Source organism: Saimiri boliviensis, chromosome 8 (genome assembly GCF_048565385.1).
Source record: "Saimiri boliviensis isolate mSaiBol1 chromosome 8, mSaiBol1.pri, whole genome shotgun sequence".
Classification (NCBI taxonomy): Eukaryota; Metazoa; Chordata; class Mammalia; order Primates; family Cebidae; genus Saimiri; species Saimiri boliviensis.
Genome location: NC_133456.1, coordinates 87056695 through 87075575, shown reverse-complemented (window position 1 = coordinate 87075575; position 18881 = coordinate 87056695). Strand labels below are relative to the sequence as shown.

The 18881-nt window shown below is 46.0% G+C and overlaps 1 protein-coding gene across 3 annotated transcripts in view; it reads right to left on the bottom strand.

The window, feature by feature from the left end:
- The window catches only part of SRGAP3 (SLIT-ROBO Rho GTPase activating protein 3), a 260739-nt gene that overhangs the window by 55835 nt on the left and 186023 nt on the right, over positions 1-18881 (bottom strand). For all 3 annotated transcript variants that reach the window (XM_003927107.4, XM_003927108.4, XM_010337846.3), the window contains exons 6-10: positions 16016-16144; positions 14337-14558; positions 12337-12438; positions 9167-9364; positions 6442-6526 (exon numbers count right to left, since the gene is read on the bottom strand). In XM_003927107.4, the coding sequence (XP_003927156.1) occupies positions 6442-6526; positions 9167-9364; positions 12337-12438; positions 14337-14558; positions 16016-16144 (736 nt within the window). The remainder of the gene's footprint in view (positions 1-6441; positions 6527-9166; positions 9365-12336; positions 12439-14336; positions 14559-16015; positions 16145-18881) is intronic.

The window sequence follows — 18881 nt, the reverse complement described above, 5'->3', positions numbered from 1 at the left end:
CAATAAATATTTGTAGAATGAGTAAATGAATGAAGAAGTGCTCTACCTGCAAGAAGCTTAGTGCCAAATGACTCAATGAGTAGATCACAAAATAGTGTAATAAGTGCCACAGCACAATTGTACACAGGGTGTCATACCTGTCACAACAGATGAGCAAACAGACTTGGAGAAATGGAGGGACTTTTCCAAGTCCCTGCCTAGTGCAGAGTCTGGATTCCAATCCAGGTTGTCTAACTTCAGACCTAAGCTTAACCAGGGAAGCTGGTTTCACCTCCACAAACACAAGGTGAGGGAGAATAGATGTCCCCAGCAGAATGTGCCTCGGACCCAGGGACTCCGTAAAGGCGGTCCTTGGCTTCTTATAGTATCCCCTCTTTGTGGGCTTCAGGGATGCCACACATTAGAAGACAGCTGCCTTGGCAGGGATGTGGCACTCCAAATGAAGCAATTAAATAATACTTTTCCTTCTCCTACCAAAACTATACTGGAAACAAAGAGGCCTGAGTCCTATTGTTTAACTCTTTTATCAACTCACTTTGTGAGCTTGGACGAGCCATTTCCTTTCTTTAAACCTTCATATCCTCAGTTTAAATTCTTCATTGCCTGTCTAGTACATTGCAGATGCTGACATCCCTAGATCTCACTCACCAAATACCAGCAGTATTATTCCAGTCACTGCTCCAAAAATGCTCTCCGTTTCCTAATATTCTAAGAACTGCTTCCGGTTCAGAATCTCTGAAACCAGTATTGTCTAGTGGAAATTTATACAAGCCACAATTTCTGGTAGCTACATTACAAAATGTTAAGAGAAACAGGTGATGCTGGGTGCAGTGGCTCACACCTGTAATCCCAGCACTTTGGGAGGCTGAGGTGGGTGAATCATTTGAGGTCAGGGGTTTGAGACCAGCCTGGTCAATGTGGTGAAACGCCATCTCTACTGAAAATACGAAAATTAGCTGGGTGTGGTGGCGGGCACCTGTAATCCCAGTTACTCGGGAGGCTGAAACACAAGAATCGCTTGAACCCTGGAGATGGAGGTTACTGTGAGCTGCGATTGTGCCACTGCACTCCAGCCTGAGCCACAGAGCTAGACTCCATCTCAAAAAAAAAAAAAAAAAAAAGAAAAGAAAGAAACAGGTGAGATTAATTTTCATGATATATTTCATTTGACCTACTATTAAAATGATTATCATTTCAATATGTATCAATATAGAAAATTAATAAGATATTTTCTATGTTGTGTGGATGTGTGTGCTAACTCTGTTAATATTGCACATCTCAATTCAGACTAGCTATGTTTCAAGTTTTTATCAGCTACACATGGCTAGTGGCCACCATACTGGACAGCACAGATCTCAACTCTGAAATCCCACCCAGCATTAACATTAAGAGAACTTCAGAAGAAAGAATCGAGCATTTTCTCTATAGAAAAAAAAAAAAAAAGGAAGAAAAGAAAAAAGAGGCAGAATGGGACCAGGAAGGGAAATAAGGAGAGGAAGAAAGTAACCTGGGTCTGAAAACAGAATTTGAGGCAAATCAACAGGAAACTCCTTAATTCCTGAGCAAAGCCACAAGCAGTTACATCGGTGGAATTGGAAGCAAAGACCAAAGCAAGAAAGGAGAAAGGTTAGGTAAAATAGGTAAGCTCGGCTGGGTGCAGTGGCTCACACCTGTAATCCCAGCACTTTGGGCGGCCAAGGTGGGCAGATCATGAGGTCAGAAGTTCGAGACCAGCCTGACCAACATGATGAAACCCCATCTCTACAAAAAAAAAATATAAAAATTAGCCTGGCATGGTGTCAGGTACCTGTAATCCCAGCTACTCAGGAGGTGAGGCAGGAGAATCCCTTGAACCCAAGAGGCGGAGGTTGCAGTGAGCTGAGATCACATCTCGGGAGGGGGAAAAAAAAAAAAACAGGGAAATTTGTCCTGTTTGATTTGACTGTGTGCCTGGAGTCAAGAGCAAATTCCTACCAGACACCAGTTTGGGTAAAATTTTCAGGTAAACCCAAGCCCTCCTGTTAGAGCAGATGGCAACCCATGAAAGTGGTCAGGCAATAGCCTGAGATTGTAGTGGACAAGGAGAGTTAATTTCCTGTTCCCCCTCCTCTGGGTTCCCAAACTGTCCATTCGTCCACGTACTCAACATGGTCTAGTTACAATGTTCTTCTTTCAATTCTTCTAACCCACCATATCTTTTCCCGCATTTGCAAATGCTGTCCCCTCTTCCCCAGAAATTCTTTCCCTGGTTTTTCACTTGACTGACACCTTCTCATCCTTTAGTTTCAGCTGAAACAGTAATTCCCCTAGGAAGCCTCTCTGATCACCCTATCTAAAGCAGGTCCTCCCCCATCTCTCCCCAACATACATAGATTGTTCTCTATCTCAAATTTTTCACTCATGGCACTTAACACAATAACCCCCACCCCATCCCCCGTTTTTTTTTTTTTTTTTAAGAGACAGAGATTTGCTTTGTTGCCCAGGCTGGAATGCAGCAACGTGCTCGTGGCTCACTGCAGCCTCCACTGCCTTGCCTCAAGCAATCCTCCTGCTTCAGCCTCCTGAGTAGCTGGGATTACAGGGCCACCACCACACCCAGCTCAATTATCATTCTTTACGTAGTATTTGTTTACCATTTGAGGTCTCTCTTTTCCATGAAGGCAGGGACCTTAGCTTTCTGTGTACCACTATCTCCCCAGGCCTGGCCAAACAAAATGCCTGTGCCCTTGGATAGACAGATGGGGGCAGGTAGAAATCAAAGGTTTCAGGATGTGAAATATAAAATATATTTTAAAAATATATTTTATAGTTGCTGGTTCAGTCATTTTCTAGAAAGTCAGATGGCCTGGTCCTGGTGGCCATTTTGCTCTATAATGGGTGATTACATCTTGGCCTGAAAAAGTTATGCTTCTTCCCTTCTACAGGCAGTGTACTATTCATTCATCCTTGAAGGGCTTTCAGAAATTGGAAAACCACCCACAACCTTGAGTGTAAACCCTAGAGCTTACAGACTACCCACACCCCAGAGCAATAAAAAGGTTCTAAGTCTATAACTCAGCAGTGATGATGAACTGAGAATTCTCTGGCCAATAAAATGGCATAGTGACAGCCAACATGTGTGCTTTTGCTCCCAAGAGGCGCCAGGGACATCCTTTGTAACAGGGAATGCTGTTTGCCGAGCACCTGGAAGCTTTTTGACTTGTGTGTCTGGGGTCAATTACATTCTCAAATTTGCTTCTAAGTAAAGCTGACCAAAAAGACCTTGGATTTCATCTAACTTGTAGTTTCCTTGAGTCATCCTGTCAAAAGAGTACAGTAGTCCCTGCTTATCTGTGAGAAATATGTTCCAGGACCCAAAGGATGCTTGAAACTGTGGATAGTCCCAAATCCTACATGCCCTCTGTTTTTTCGATCTGATAACCAAGACAGCTATTAAGTGGCTAGTAGGTGGGTACCAGATCCAGGGTGGATATGCTGGACAAAGGGAGGATTCATGTCCTTGCGGAGATGGAGTGTGACGGCATAAGATTTCACCGTGCTATTCAGAACAGTGAGAAATTAAAAAGTTATGAATTGTTTATTTCAGGAATTTTCCATTCTAAATTTAGAGGGAAGGATGAAGAAAAGGCTCACGGCAACTAAGTCTTCCCCATTCCTATCCCTCAATCAAGGAGTTTTAACAAATGTCTACCCCTGTGTATAACCACCACTCAAATCAGAATATGGAACATTTATTTCTATCAGCCCCCAAAGCTCCCCAGCTCTTATTACCCAGAACACACAATATTTTCAGGCCACAGTTAACCACAAGTAACTGAAACCATGGAAAGCAAAGCCACAAATAAAGGAAAGCTACTGAACTTTAGAGAAGCTGAGGCACTAGATATGATACCTCATCTCATTTAAAAGAAAAGAAGCCTTGTATCTTTCTAGCCAAAATATCCTGTTGGATCCATATTTCTCACCTGCTTTCAAGATTTCCAAATCGTCCCCTCCCAATACAAAATAGCCCTCACATGGCATAAAAAGGCCACTGATGCAGCTGTAACCCTACCCTACTCTTAGAAAGAGTTCTACTGAATGGAAGAACCAAAATGCTCAGGAAAAGGTGAGTCTCCGGTTGACACTCAGAAGGATGAATTTGTTAAGATTCTGAGCTCTCTTTGGCCTGCTGATTTTTTTTTTCTCTCCTTCCTTCACCCAATAGGCAATTTCCAATTTATCAGTTAGGTCAGTGCAAATTCTCCTGGTTGCAAATTCTCCCTTTTCACTCAATGCCCTAAGAATCTACATGTATCTTTATCGTATAGTGGCTACTTAAAAATGACTGGAGATTTGGTCTCAATTTACTCAGCTTTCACTTTTTCCAGTCATTCAGTAATTCATTAACTTCAGTTGATAATAATAAATCAGTATTCATTAATGCTGACAAATATACCATACTAATGTAAAATGTCAATAATAGGGCAAACTAGATGTAGAGTACATGAAAACTTCATACTATCTTCCCAACTTTTCTGCAGCTCTAAAACTGCTTTAAAATAGAAAGTTTACTTCTTAAAAAAAACAAAACAAACAAAAAACGTCTCTAAAGAACTGACCAGTCTATCAAGAACCATCCAGTTGTTGAAGGAAGCACAGTGAGCCTTTCCACGGGCAGCTCATAGAAACACAGGAGTACAGAGATTCTTCCAGATGGCTTTTTCTTATCTGTCCCTCTACTTCTGAAACTGCATTTTCCAGGAGTTTTTTTTTTGTTGTTGTTGCTAATCAGCTCAAAACTCAGAAGAGGGACTGGTAAAGCCATCTTAGAACAAGGCATAGTTGAAGGCTAAATAAACTTGGAGGACCAAATGGACCAGGAGTTATGCCAACCAAAACTAAATATGGTGATGATGATGATGATGATGACTGTCATCATCATCATCATTTGAGTTGGGAATACAAAGCAAGCCCCGGGAGAATGGGAGCAGTGAAAGTAAAAGCTGCCTTTGTCTGGTAAGGGCACCCGAAAGACAAAGCAAAGGGCCCCTTTAGTCATCAAAGCCCCACTGTGCTTCTGCGCCAAGAAGGTGTGGGCAGGCCACCGCACCAGGCTCAGGACCTTATTTTTTAAAAAAAGATCCAGCTTTCTAAATTCAGCATCTGATTTCAAAAATGCAAGTAGCCACCTACTCATATGGTCCTGCCTTTTGTTACCTGGCTCATGAGGAACAGCCCCTGCCCTGTGCCTATAAACACCAATCCTCCTCTTTAATGCTAGTCTTAGAAGCTGCCCTCACGCACATACATCCTGAGCTCCACTCTTGGACTTTCTTCCTTTCTCCTCCATTATCACTTTTTTTCTTCCCTCTTTGCTACCCATACTCCTCTACGTCCCCCTTACACTCTGGCCTGATACTGAAAGGTCGGTACAGGTAAAATTTAGAGGGAAAGAATGAAGAAAAAGCTCACTGCAACTAAGTCTTCCCCACTCCTATCCCCCAATCAACGAGTTTTAACCAATATCTACTCCCATGTGTAATCACTCCTCAAATCAGGATATGGAACATTTATTTCCACCAGCCCCCAAAGCTCCCCAGCTCTTACTACCTAGAACACACAGAACTAATCTCAAGTGACAGAAACAGAGCAGAGTAGAGCATAGGGGGCTGACTGCAAAGGAGTACAAGGGATATTTGAGGTTGACTGAAATACTCTATCCCCTGATTTGGGTGGTGGTTACCCATGCAGATGCAAAGGCCCTGGGGCAGGAATAAGCTTGGTGAGTCCTGAAGGGCAGAAATTTGCTGAGCATGGCTGCAGCACAGTAAGGGAGAGGAGAATGACGGATGAGGTCAGGGAAGCAGAAAGAAGCCAAGTGCTGTAAGGCATCACATGCCATAAGAGCAGTTGGGATTTTATTCCAACTACCACCGGAAGGCATTGGGTAGCTTTCAGCCTAGTCTCCAGCTCCCTCAAGGACTAAACCCTGACTTAACATGTATGGATTTTCCTTTTCTAGACCTAGAACCCTGACAAGACACTCCAGTAGTATTCCTTACAAATAGTGTATACTGAAAAATGTCAGTGTTGGCCTCTGAGGCCCTGGATTCCCAATCCCTACCTGATGGGGGGCACTCTATCACTGTGCCTTGGACTGTCCTTGCCAACCTAAACCAAGACTTGTGGTTGCCCTCTATATTCTTTTTCTTATTTATTTGTCTTTCTATTAATCAAAAAGCAAGTCACATCCTCTATTTTCTATAGCCAGATTGGACCCCTCAAGGTATCTGTACCAAGGTGATTTTCCCAGCCTGCCCAGTCCTGGTAGAGAAGTCCAGATTCATTCTGCCAGGTGCCCGCTGTCTCAAGCTTAAACAGCTCAACACATCAGGAGGCCACAGCGAAACTCAGTGGGGAACACAGTTCCTCCCAGAGGGCCTCTGCCACCTCACTCACCTTCGCCCAGGGTCTGCTTGAGTAAATCGTGCTTAGCCTGCAGCTTGGTGATGAGGTTACTGCCATTCACATATTCTTTAAATTTCTGTAAGACACAAGGCACAAGGAAGTTACAGATTGCAAGGCCAAGTAATGGGATCTCTGCCTCTATAACAACTGACCTCTGAGACAGGAAAGCCAAAGAGAGATCACATCACTTGCAGGGACCCTGGCTCAGGGAACAGAGAGGCCTCTGCGTCTGCGCCTTTGCTTTCCTCCATCTAGATCCCCAGTGCTGCCATGTGGAGGACAGGCCCTTGCAAGGCTCCTGGCCTTTCAGGTAAGGGGTTAGGAATACGTAGCAATTCTGGGGAGAATGGGAGCACTGAAAGCTGCCTTTGTCAGGTAAAGTCTGTGTGGAGACAAAGCAAAGGTCTCTGAAGTTATCAAAGCTCCACAGTGCTTCTGTGCCAAGAGCACAAAAATGGGAGCCGTCCTAGGGGCCACGCAGCCGAGGCCAGAGAGCTTCACCGGATCTATCAGAGAGAAGCCTTGGAACAACTCTTCCTTTCATCTGGTCGGTTCTGAAAGAGAAAGGGTCTGCAGGCCCCTAAGAGGCTTTCCCATTAAAATAAGCCAAATTGCAGTGGGCAATAGGATTTTCTTCTTTGGACAGATGAGAAAAATGAAGTTTGCACCAGGAAGTGATTTGTCCAAGATCCCATGGAAAGTCAGCCATGAGCCAGGCCCTAGCCCCAGCCTGCTTCCTAGTTTAGGGCCCTGGCCAGTGCAGTGCACCTTAGAGCGGCACTGAGGGACAGAGAACAGGCCAGGCCAGAAACACATCTACCTGCTTGGAACTCAGCCTGGACCTCAGCCACCTCTATACAGGTACCAGCTTCCCCCACCCACCCAGTCCCAGAGCCCTGCTGGGCATGCCTCTGCTGCATGGCCAGCTGCTAGAGGGTGGACTCCACACCCAGCTCATCTCCGGCTCTCCAGTGCCTAAAGCTGTGACTGGCTTAGAGTAGGTGCTGAGAAAGTTCACTGGATCCCTGCCCTCTTGAAGCTTATGTGGTTGGGTGGAGAAGGAAACAATAAATGAACAAAAACGGTAAGTAAGATACCACTTGGTCAGGTGGTGGTGAATGCTATGGATAAAAAGAAAGCAGAGCTGAGTATGTTGGCTCACACCTATAATTCCAGCTACTCAGGAGCCTGAGGTGAGAGGATTGCTAGAGGCCAGAAGTTCAAGACCAGCCTAGGCAACTTAGCAAGACCAAGTCTCCAAAAAAGTAAGTTTAAAAAACTAGCTAGACATGGGACATGTACTGTAGTGCCAGCTACTCAGGAGGCTGAGGTGAGAGAATCACTTGAGCCCAGGAGGCCGAGGCTGCAGTGAGCTATGTTTATGCCATTGCACTCCATCCTGAGCAATAGAGTGAGATCCTATGTCCCCAAAAAAGTAAATAAATAAAATAAAGTGGAAACAGTGGACTGTAAGTCCAGGAAGACCTCCCTGCAAAGTGGGCATTTGAGCCAAGGCCTGAAGGAGGTGGAAAGGGGGCCACATGGGGACCTGCAGGAAGGAGCTTGCAAGCAAGAGACATGGCAGTTACAAAAGCTGAGGATAAAGTCAAGGAGGTAGATATGACTGCCCCAAATCTATCTGCTAGTTTCTCAAAGAGAAACCCACTCTATTGCCCCAGCCAGCACTCTAAAAAAGACACAGAGAAAAGTGAGTTGCAGAGGCTCAGACACCTCCAAGTAAGCTGTAGAGGAGGGTCTCTAACATCACCACCTTCCCATTGACAGCTGTGGGGTAAAGAGCCATCGGGTGGGGGCTGACATATACACAAATAAGACTGGGGTCATCTCACACTGGCCCACCCTGATGGGTTTCTGGAATGACTGGGCTGGTGGGAAGTTGTGGTTTCCCCTCTCCTTTTCCATGGTCCTTGGCTTCCAGGACCTGGCCTGCTGGCCATTAAGAGTCACTCCCCTGGGCCGGGTACAGTGGCTATACCTATAATCCCAGCACTTTGGGAGGCCGAGGTGGGTGGATCGAGACCACCTTGGCCAACACAGTGAAGCCCCATCTCTACGAAAAATACAGAAAAAAAAAAAACCTTAGCCAGGTATGGTGGTGCATGCCTGTAATCCCACCTACACGGGAGGCTGAGGCAGGAGAACCACTTGAACCCAGGAGGCAGAGGTTGCAGTGAGCCGAGATCACGCCACTGCACTCCAGCCTGGGTGACAGAGTGAGACTCTGTTTCAAAAAAAAAAAAAAAGTCACTCTCCTTTGTATCCAGCAGAGCCCTTGACAGTTTTTAGAGACATATATGTTTGAGGACATTTTTTTCCAAAGCCCACACCTACATTTAAGACAATTCAACATGATAATCTATATATGTAATTTTAGGGTTATTACTTGGGACTTGTACCTGATGCTATTAGCCATTTTCTTATCACCCCACTGAATAAAACTCTCTGGTTTTTTTCTAGAGCAAGATAATTTCAATAATCATCACCCAAGAGCAATGCTAATGCTACCCATTGGGAATTCACTTTCTGCATTTCAGAAAACCAAGCCAGGCAACTTAATTTTAAAAGCATGGTGGTAAAATCTTAGGTCCAATTGACCCATATGGTTTCTCTGGCTGTCAGGTGCTTGGATTGCTCCTGAAAAGTCACTGCCAGTGGGTCAGGAGACAGTGTGGTTCTGGGCCTAGGTGCCACTTACTGTAAAATAAAACATTTCCGTTTCCTGCTGGTTGGCTCTTCTCTTGGCAATGTTGATCTTGCTCATGTAGGTCTCAGAGGCAGCGGACTTGACAGACTCCGTTGATCGACTATGTTGGAAGGCGTCGGAGACATCAAAGTCCTCCACTGTCAACATGTCCTGCAAGGTCTGCATGGTGGCATCCAGGGTTTTCCTAACCTGGGGAAACAAAGAAGATTGACAAAAATCCTGTATTATCATACTGTTGTTGACACCCGAAGTCCCTTTTTCAACTGTCACTTTACTTCTTCCATATAAAGTCCCTAGGATATAGGCAGAACCAAAATAATCCTTCTCACTATATTAATGTGGAAAACACCAATTAGTCACCAGCCCAAAATCACACAGCTGGCTGGGATCAGAAGCCAGGTTGCCCAATTTAAAGACATTTTATTGTATGGCTTCTGTCAGAGAGAATCTTGAGGAATGCTGTGACAAATGAGGCACCCAGGTTTCTAGGTTTATTTCTCTTGGCCTTATTATGTAACTGCACACTAGCTCCTCCAATGTAAGGTGGTCAGGTGAGCAGGAACAACATTAGACATGCTATAGTTCTCTTCATTCAGAGAAGGATAGAGACAAAGCTGACAATGGTGGGCAGACATCCATCATGAACAAACTCTCCAGCTATCTGCTGCTGTACTCCTATCAAAAGCCCAGCTGAGAAAAGAGAACTCCAGGAAGACAGTTGCTGAGGCACACATTGTTCAGTCAGGACTCCAGTTTTTCTCCTGGAATTTTGAGGAATCACCAGAAGCCTGCACAAACAGGACCCATGGACCCCGACGTCCCAACACCCCTTTGCGCAACTGTGCCTAAAGGGCAGATTCTTTGCTTTGGAGGCTGGTTCCAAAAACAGTCCCTGGAAAAACTGCCTCAATGTTTGTATAAAATTATTGTCACTCACAGTCTGTTTCTTGTCACTCAGACCTGAGCTTAAATGTCACCTTCTGGTGACATCAGTCCCCCTGATATCTTCACTCAGTGCCTATCAATGTCTAATATTTTCCAAGCTCATTGATTTATTGGCTTGTTTTTGTGTTTTGTAAATGAAAAATAAAATTCTAAGCCCTCCTCCATCTGAATGGACCTCTACTCTTGGTCAGGTATATTCCAAAGCTAATCTGAAAAACTAGTTCAGGGCATGAAGGGAAGGGGCAGGCAAACCTGCCTCATTATACCCTCCTCCTTTTTGATATTACTGTTAGAACAGACTCTAAGTCTGACAGAAACATTTACAGTCTATTCTCTAAAGCATACTACCTGGAGGTTTCATCTGTATGATAAAACCTTGGTCTGAACAACCCCTTATCTCAACCCAGACATTCCGTTCTTTAGACAATAACTTAACTCTTTCAACCAATCACCAGTCAGAAAACCTTTGAATCTACCTATGACCTGAAAGCCCCTGCTTCCAGGCCAAATATATTTTACATGTATTGATCGATGCCTTACATTTCCCTAAAATGTATAAAACCAAGTTGTGACCCAATCACCTTGGGTACGCATTCTCAGGATCTCCTGAGGGCTGTGTCACAGGCCCTTGGTCACTCATATTTGGCTCAGAATAAATCTCTCCAAGTATTTTGTGGAGTTTGACTCTCTCTGTTGACAGTTTTAATTATCATCTGTCTTTTTTCAGGAGAATATTCCCTCCTGGAGAGAAGGTGCTATGTTGTGTTATGTTCACTCACTTTAGTCTCTATAATGTTTGGCACACAGTATGTGCTCTATAAATACTCGAATAAATGTAACTTGAATGAATATTGTTGAATGAATACACGAATCAATTCTTCTTTCTAATGCAGCAAGACAGGAAGCTCGGGTTCAAAATTAAGCATATTCAAGCCTATTAGAAGCTCATACAGAGGAACAGTGGCTTCATTCTCCTTTCTTTGGACCTGATTTCCAATTTAAATTCCATTAACGTTATGATCCATATACTATTCCATGTAAACAATTTAAAATCCTTTGGGGGAAGATGTAGGGCTTAAATAAATAAAGAAAACACTCTGTTCATCTCCTGTCTCTTGCCAGGTTTTAAAAACAAACATATAATTTGTCTCCATACAACCTCCCCCCAGGGACTGCACTGATTTGCTATCATCCTGAGCTCCAATCTGTCTCACATTTGTCCTAGGTCTGTCCTTTGTGGAGATGAAAAGCAAAGCTGCCCTCTCTGCCCAGGATAACACTCCTGAGATTTGAAGACCAAGACTGCATCTTCCCACCTCCCACTATGACTGCACTTTCAAGAATAAACCTGCCCATGACCTTGAGTGTCACTCCCCACATCCTGGTGTCCTTTCTCCAGGGGACTCCAGTTAGTTGACATCCTCCTTGGAGGAGGAGGTTGGAATACAGAGTTTCCCATGTGGCGTCTTCAGTCCACATCAGAATAGAGCCACTGCACTGGTATTTCCATCTGGACCCACATGCTGAGAATCCTATGCCCCTCAGCTACAGAGGAGGGAGGCTGGGCCTGTTAAGACTGCCCTGTTCCTTGGAGCTCAGAATCCATGACATATTTAGTGTTCCCTAGGTTGTTTATTTCATTATGTAATTTAAAATATCTAGTGTATTTTCTAATGATAAAACAGAAATTCATTGCAGAAAACAAAAGAAAGCTCAAAGAAGTAAACAGAAAGCATCTATCACCCCACAACCCAAACATAATAACTAATAACATTTAAGCATTTCCCTGCAGTCTTTTTTCTATGCCTAGGAATATACGCATGCTTTGGTTTACTCCAGTTAAGGCAATACAGAACATAGGCTCCATTTCCTTTTGTTTTTGTTTGTTTGTTTGTTTTTTGAGATGCAGCGTCACTCTATCACCAAGGCTGGAGTGCAGTGGCATGATCTCAGCTCACTGCAACCTCCGCCTCCCAGGTTCAAGTGATTCTCTTGCCTCAGTCTCCCACTTTTTGCTTTCCTCCAATTTAACATCTTATTAAGTGCCTCCCCAGGCTATTAATGATTTTTGGTGTGTGTGGTTTTAATGACTGCATACTATTCCATCTTATAAGCGGAACCATCATTTCGTATGCATTCCATGGCTCAAGTAGACTCCCTGGGACAAGCCAGGCCTTCCAAAGGAAGTCCCTTATAGGGTAGAGGCACTCACTCACCTCCTCATTCTCTATCTTGAGGGTCGCCAGTCTGGACTGCAGCTGGTGATACCGCATGAGCAGTTCTGTCTGGACGGGCTGCTGAGCGCTGACCTGGCATACCTGCAGGAAAAACAGCCACCATCTGTGGTTGCCCTGTGCCCTCCTCACCTGTGTGGAGCTAGGGCAGGGCTACCATTAACATCCCAATCCAGGAAACAGGCTCGGAAAGGTTAAGTGCCCTACCCATGGTCACAGAGCTCCTAAGTGGCTGTGGCAACCCAAGCCAGATGAGAACGAGGGTCTCCCTACTCAAAGTCTGCCATCTTGCCATTGCCAGGTGTGGCCTTTCAATCATGATCTACATTTGGGAAGCACTTGAAGGTTTACAAAGAACCTTAACGTATTCTTATTAAGCAAAACTAATTGGTTAATTTCAAGCAAGAAGCTGTGGCAAGAAAGCAATCACCTAAGAAAAACCAATAGAAAAAAACCCTAAGTGAGAAACGACTAGGGGTGTGCTCACTGTGCTGCGAGCAATGCTGCAGCGGGGTGTCTGTGACACAATGCACTCACAGCTCATAGCTCCTCATCCCCCAGCAATTGACTGGGTGAGAGCTTTCCTTTTTTTTTCATTTTTTTTTTGAGACAGAGTCTCACTTTGTCACCCAGGCTGGAGTACAGTGGAACCATATCGGCTCACTGCAACCTCCAACTCCTGGGTTCAAGCAATTCTCCTGCCTCAGCCTACCAAGTAGCTGGGACTACAGGTGCCTATCACCATGCCCAGTTAATATTTGTATTTTCTAAAATAAAGATGGGATTTTGCCATGTTGGCCAGGCTGGTCTTGAACTCTTGACCTCAAGTGATCCACCCACCTCAGCCTCCCAAAGTGCTAGGATTACAGATGTGAGTCACTGCCCTCCACCTTTCATGTGGGATTGTAGTATTGCCTGCAGGCTGGGCTGCTGGCAGGCATGTGCACCTCACCCCTTCCAGGAACACAGCTAGGATCACAAGGGACAGCAGGACTCTGAGGACAGTGGTAGTTACTTGCCACTAACTGTGCAACCCAAAGTTTACAGTCACCAGTGGTCACCATGGGGCCAGGATTTTCAGGCCCAGGTGACGGGTGGAAAGGGCTGGAGTGGAAGGCAGAGGTAAGGGGGTAGGCACAGCAGTGCAGCCCTGCAGAAGTAAGTGGGCAGAGCCATGCAGAGGGTCTAGCAAGTGCCATATTCTCAGATGCTTCCTCGCCCCTCCCATCCCAGCAAGTGCCACAGACGGCCGAGCTGAGCCTCACTGGGGCCCAGAGGCTGGCTGGGTCTGAGACACTGTTCAAGTGGGTTCCCCCAATGCCCAAAGGGAGCAGTGACACAGACAAACTCAAGGAACTATTTGCATAAGGAATTTTGTAAGCCTTGGGTAACTAGTAGGGCTGTGTTGGGGCCAGTGACAAGGGTCTTCTTCCCATTTGTTTTTCATTTGTTTTCTTTTGGTTGGTTGTGTGTGTGTGTGTGTGTGTGTGTGGTTTTTTTTTTTTTTTTTTCAGAATGTAATAAAAATCTGAGCAGCACAAGCACTGAAGGAACTCAATTGTCTGGTGTATCAAAGGCTTGCAGTGTTGAAGGAAGGGAGCTCTGCCCACACCCTGGCGGAATGCACCAGCCTGAATGGCTGTGGTGAGGCTCAGGCTTCCCGTGCACCTCATCTGGGCATCTGAGGGAAGAACATGAGCCTGTGTGCAGACTGGGGCTCCCTTAAGAGTATTCTAGATATAGCTGGGAGGGGCTTTAAGGGAAGCCAAGGTCCTGCAATTATGCACAGGGGGGACTTGAGACCGCAAGATTGGAGTATTAGTGGTAAACTCCTTGGCTGAGGAAGCCCATGGACCAAGAGCTTGACCCCAGGCCTTGGATAGAAACTTCCTGTATGTGCAACCCCCATGTGCTGATATTCCAGAGCACATGGGGCAAGAGAGGCAGGCAGCCCCAAGCCCCAGCTCCTGGGGGAAGCCTACCTCATCCCCCATGTGGGGCTGGAACTCGAACTTGAGTGGAGGGCAGAAGACCTGGTTGCACATGTCCATGACTGTGTGTTTGTCGCTTCGGGAATCCAGGTTGTCCACCGCATTCTCGATGACATCCAGCCCTTCGTGGCGAGACGTCTCCAGGTTGTATTCAGCTGAGAGGTAGGTCCGGAAGGTACGGGCCAGGCTGGCATGAAAGCCCAAATCACAGCACTTGGGGAGAGGCAACAACAGAAGGATGCAGGTGAGAGCCAGGACGTGGAGGGATGGTCACCAGCAACCACAGTGACATGACTACCTCCCTTTCCACAGCCGAATCTTCTATCCCAGAGGTACTGAGGCACTTTGGAATCCTACTGCACAAACAGCACTGTGGCCCTCAGGGGGAGTTGCAGTTGAGATTTGGGCAATAGCAGAACTAAGCTCCCTATATTCACCTCTTTCTCTTCTTTAAGGTGGTGTTAATGCATCCCCTCCACCTGGAATAATCTTCTTTCAGAATTCAGTTTAGAGGTCACTTCCTCCAGGAAGCCTTCCTTGATATTCTCCCCACTCAGAGTTGGTCAGGTGTTCCTACTCCAAGTGTTCATGTTTCCCTCCACTTCCCTCACTGTGTCCCCTGCCACTTAGTATTAAAATCACCTATCAACATGTCCTTGGTAAGGTAAGCTCCCCGAGGGCCGACCCACTGGCTCCTGCACCTCAAGTTCTAGACCACAGCAGGTGCTCAAATTAAGATATGGTAAATGAATGAATAAAAGGGCTGAAAGAGCAAAAAGGAAAGTTGAAAGGTAGTAAAGAGGAGAGTCTGGCCTTGGGCCATTTGGGAGCTCCATTTCCTTGTGATGCTGACAATGGGTCCCCCTCTGGAGCCATGGGAATAGCAGGAGCCTCCTGACTTCCTGATAGGATACATCAGGAAAAGAGCTCATCAACCAGTACCAAGCCCTTACTAAGCATGGACAGGATCAGCATCCCCATCTGAGCAGGAAGAGGGACACGAGAGAAACCCAGTCCTGGCTCCCACTTAGATGACACAGAAGTCCTCCCCAGCGCCACCACTCACAGTGTTCCTTCTCCTAGTCTGCTTGTCCCTGCCACGTGTCCTGCACAGCTGGTACTTGGGGAGTCAGTGTTCTGTTCTCCATTTGCTTAAGCTCCCTGATTTCTCCCAAGATAACCTCCCTACACACAGCTGATCTGCATAATTAATTCTGTCTCATTTGCTATTTTCCTTCGCATGTATGTGTGTCTAGCTGAGCGGTCCTAGGGGCGCTAAACCCTATTACTAATAACATCTCTTTTATCACACTGAGAAATCCCCCAAGGCATGAACTGTATATGGTTCACCCCTGAACCCTCAAATCCTGCAAAGGACCTGGTATCCAGGAGGGTACTTGGGAAGTTGGCACTGGATATATGACTGCCCAAGCCAACTGCACAGGAGCCACCAGAGGCCCATGTCCCACTAGTGAAAACAGACACCAGGAGGTAACACTCATTTTCCAGCTCCCAAACATTCGCTGCCCTTCCCTTCCAGCAGGGCTCAAAAGACTCCTGGCTATCCGAGAATGTCAGCTAAAGACAAAGATCAGCTCCTCCTTCAGCCAGTGATATGCACCAGCCCAAGTATGGGCCCTGTTCAGTCCCAGACTCCCTAGGGAGCTCACATCGATCAGATCGGAGACGTCATGGATGTAGTATTTGCTTATAGCTGCGTTGGTGGCTGCCAGATTGAGCAAGTAGTCATTTCGGGCCTTTGTGCATTTCAGCTTGTTCTCAGAGTACTTGGCCTGCCTCTGGAAGAAGAAGAAAAAAGTACATGTAAGAGCAAGCCATCTAAGAGGACAGGACTTATGATATTCTTTTATTTTTTTAGAGTCAGGGTCTTGCTCTGTCACCCAGGCTGGAGTACAGTGGTGTGATCAGAGCTTACTTCACCCTCTACCTCCTGGACTCAAACAATCCTCCTACCTCAGCCCCCTGAGTGGCTGGGACTATAGATGCATGCCATCACACCTGGCAAGTTTTTGTGTGTTTGTTTGTTTTTGTTTTTAGCTTTTTAGAGATGGTGGGGTCTCACTATGTTGCCCAGGCTGGTCTGGAACTCCTGACCTAAAGCCATCCTCTCACCTCAGCCTCCCCAAGTGTTGGAATTCCAGGCATGAGCCACCATGACTGGCTCACTGATTTCTTTTCTTTATGGTAGCTGCCTGCCATCCAAGCCCTGCACAGCTACACCTATGGAAGACCTCCATCTGCTAGACGGGAAAGGGTTGGACCTGGACTCAGGCGGATCCCCTTAGATTGCACCTGTGTAGCCAATGAGGACACCAGATAAGCAGCAGCCTTCTGATGGTCCCTGCCAGGATGGGGTGTAAATAAGACCCCTGGCCAGGCACAGTGGCTCATGCCTGTAATTCCAACACTTTGAGAGGCCAAGGCAGGCATATCACCTGAGGTCAGGAGTTCAAGACCAGCCTGGTCAACATGGTGAAACCCCATCTCTACTAAAAATACAAAAATTAGCTGGGTGTGGTTGGCACACACCTGTAGTCCCAGCTACTCAGGAGGCTGAGGTGGGATAATCACTTGAACCCAGGAGATGGAGGTTGCAGTGAGTGAGACTGTACCACTGTACTCCAGGTCTAGGTGACAGAGCAAGATTCTGTCTCAATAAATAAATACATAAATAAGACCCCTACCCAGCAACCTCCAGCGACTTCCCAAACTGCTGCTCCTGCCTGAGGAGCCCTGCGTGCCCTGGCTCCTGTCCACTTCTCAAGCCCCACCTTCCCCCATGCTCCCTCTCATTTGCTCAGCCTCCTTGGTCTATCCTTTAAGAGGCCAAGCTCATTCCTATCTCAAGGCCCTCAGTCTCGTGGTTCCCTCGGCCTGGCCGGTCATCCTCCCAAATCCCAACATGACCTACCCCTTCATGTCATTCAGGTCCTGACTCAAGGTCTCAAGGCCAGATTGGCCTTTGACGACAAGCTCATCTACCTCTCCCCCTCCCTCTACCCACCCCTGCCCTGCTCTGTTCTTTATAAGCACTTCCACCACCTGAAATTGCATTTTTTAAAACCCCTTTATTTATGCGTTGATTGTCAGTGACCTCCCACTAGAAAGTAAGTGGGGTTAGGGACTTGATCTGCCTTGTTCATTGCTAGATCTGGAGCACACAGAAATGTCCTTGCACAATGTAGGTATTTGGTGATTTTCAGTGACTGGAGGACAGGAGGGAGGAGGATGGCTGTCTGGACAGGCGTGGTGGGGAGAGGAGGTGGGGGCAGTCAGAGCGGCCCATCTAGACTGGGACCCAGCTGCCACCCAGGGAGCTACTCCTGTCTGGGCCAGCCTGGGAATGGAGGAGGAAAGAGTGAACAGGCTGGAGCGCTGTCCCCTGCCCCTTTCAGACTGAAGAGACCCCTGCTGGGTAAAATGTCAGGTCTCTGTAAATAAATGGTTTTCCTCCTTCATCTAGACATTCTTACACCTCCCTATTCCACAATGAGTTCTCAACATTTTAATTCTCTTCAGAGATCTCTAACTTTTCTCCAGGGTCCTGCCAGTTGCATTCTACACCAGCCATGCACCCAAACCCCACAAAAAGTTTTGATATTCTTGGCCTACTTCCAGTGGCCCACTATGACCATGACCCTCAGACCATTTTTAGCCCTTCATGGACTCATAAAATGTTATACCTAGAAAATATATTAAAGGTATTTTCGTTAAACTCATCTGTTTTATAGATGAGGAAATGAGAACTGGAGAGAAGTGGTTTGCCCATGAGCCAAGCAGGTAATCAAACTAAACATACAACTCTGAACTAACAGTGTCTGGACTCCCAGTTAGCATTCTCTCAACTCTGCCTCTCCCTGTGTTGTATCCTATCATTCCCTGCTTGGTTATTTTATTTATTTGGCTATTGTGAATAATGCTGCTATTCATGTAGAAGTTTTTGACAAACATATGTTTTTATTTCTTGGGTGGATATCTAGGAATAAAATTTTTGAGTCATATGGTAACTTAGTCTATGTTTAACATTTGCATTGCTTCCCAAAGTGATAGAATCATTGTACATTCCCTCTAGTAGTGTATGAAGATCCCAATTTCTTTACATTCTCACCAATACTTCATATGGTCTGCCTTTTTAATTCTAGCCATCCTTGCAGGTGTGAAGTGATATTTTATTGAGTTTGATTTGCATTTCCTTAATCACTAATGATACAGACAATTTTTTTTTTTTTTTTTTTGAGACAGGGTCTCATTCTGTTGCCCAAGCAGAAGTGCAGTGATGCAATCACGGTTCACTGCAGCCTCAGCCTCCCCAGGCTCAGGTGATCCTCCTAGCTCAGCCTCCCAAGTAGCTGGGACTATCGGCACATACCACATGCCTAGCTAATGTTTTTATTTTTGTAAAGATGGGGTTCTGCCATGTTGCCAAACCTGGTCTCAAACTCCTGAGCTCAAACGATCTGCCCACCTCAGCCTCCCAAAGTGCTAGGATTAACAGGCGTGAACCATCATGCTTGG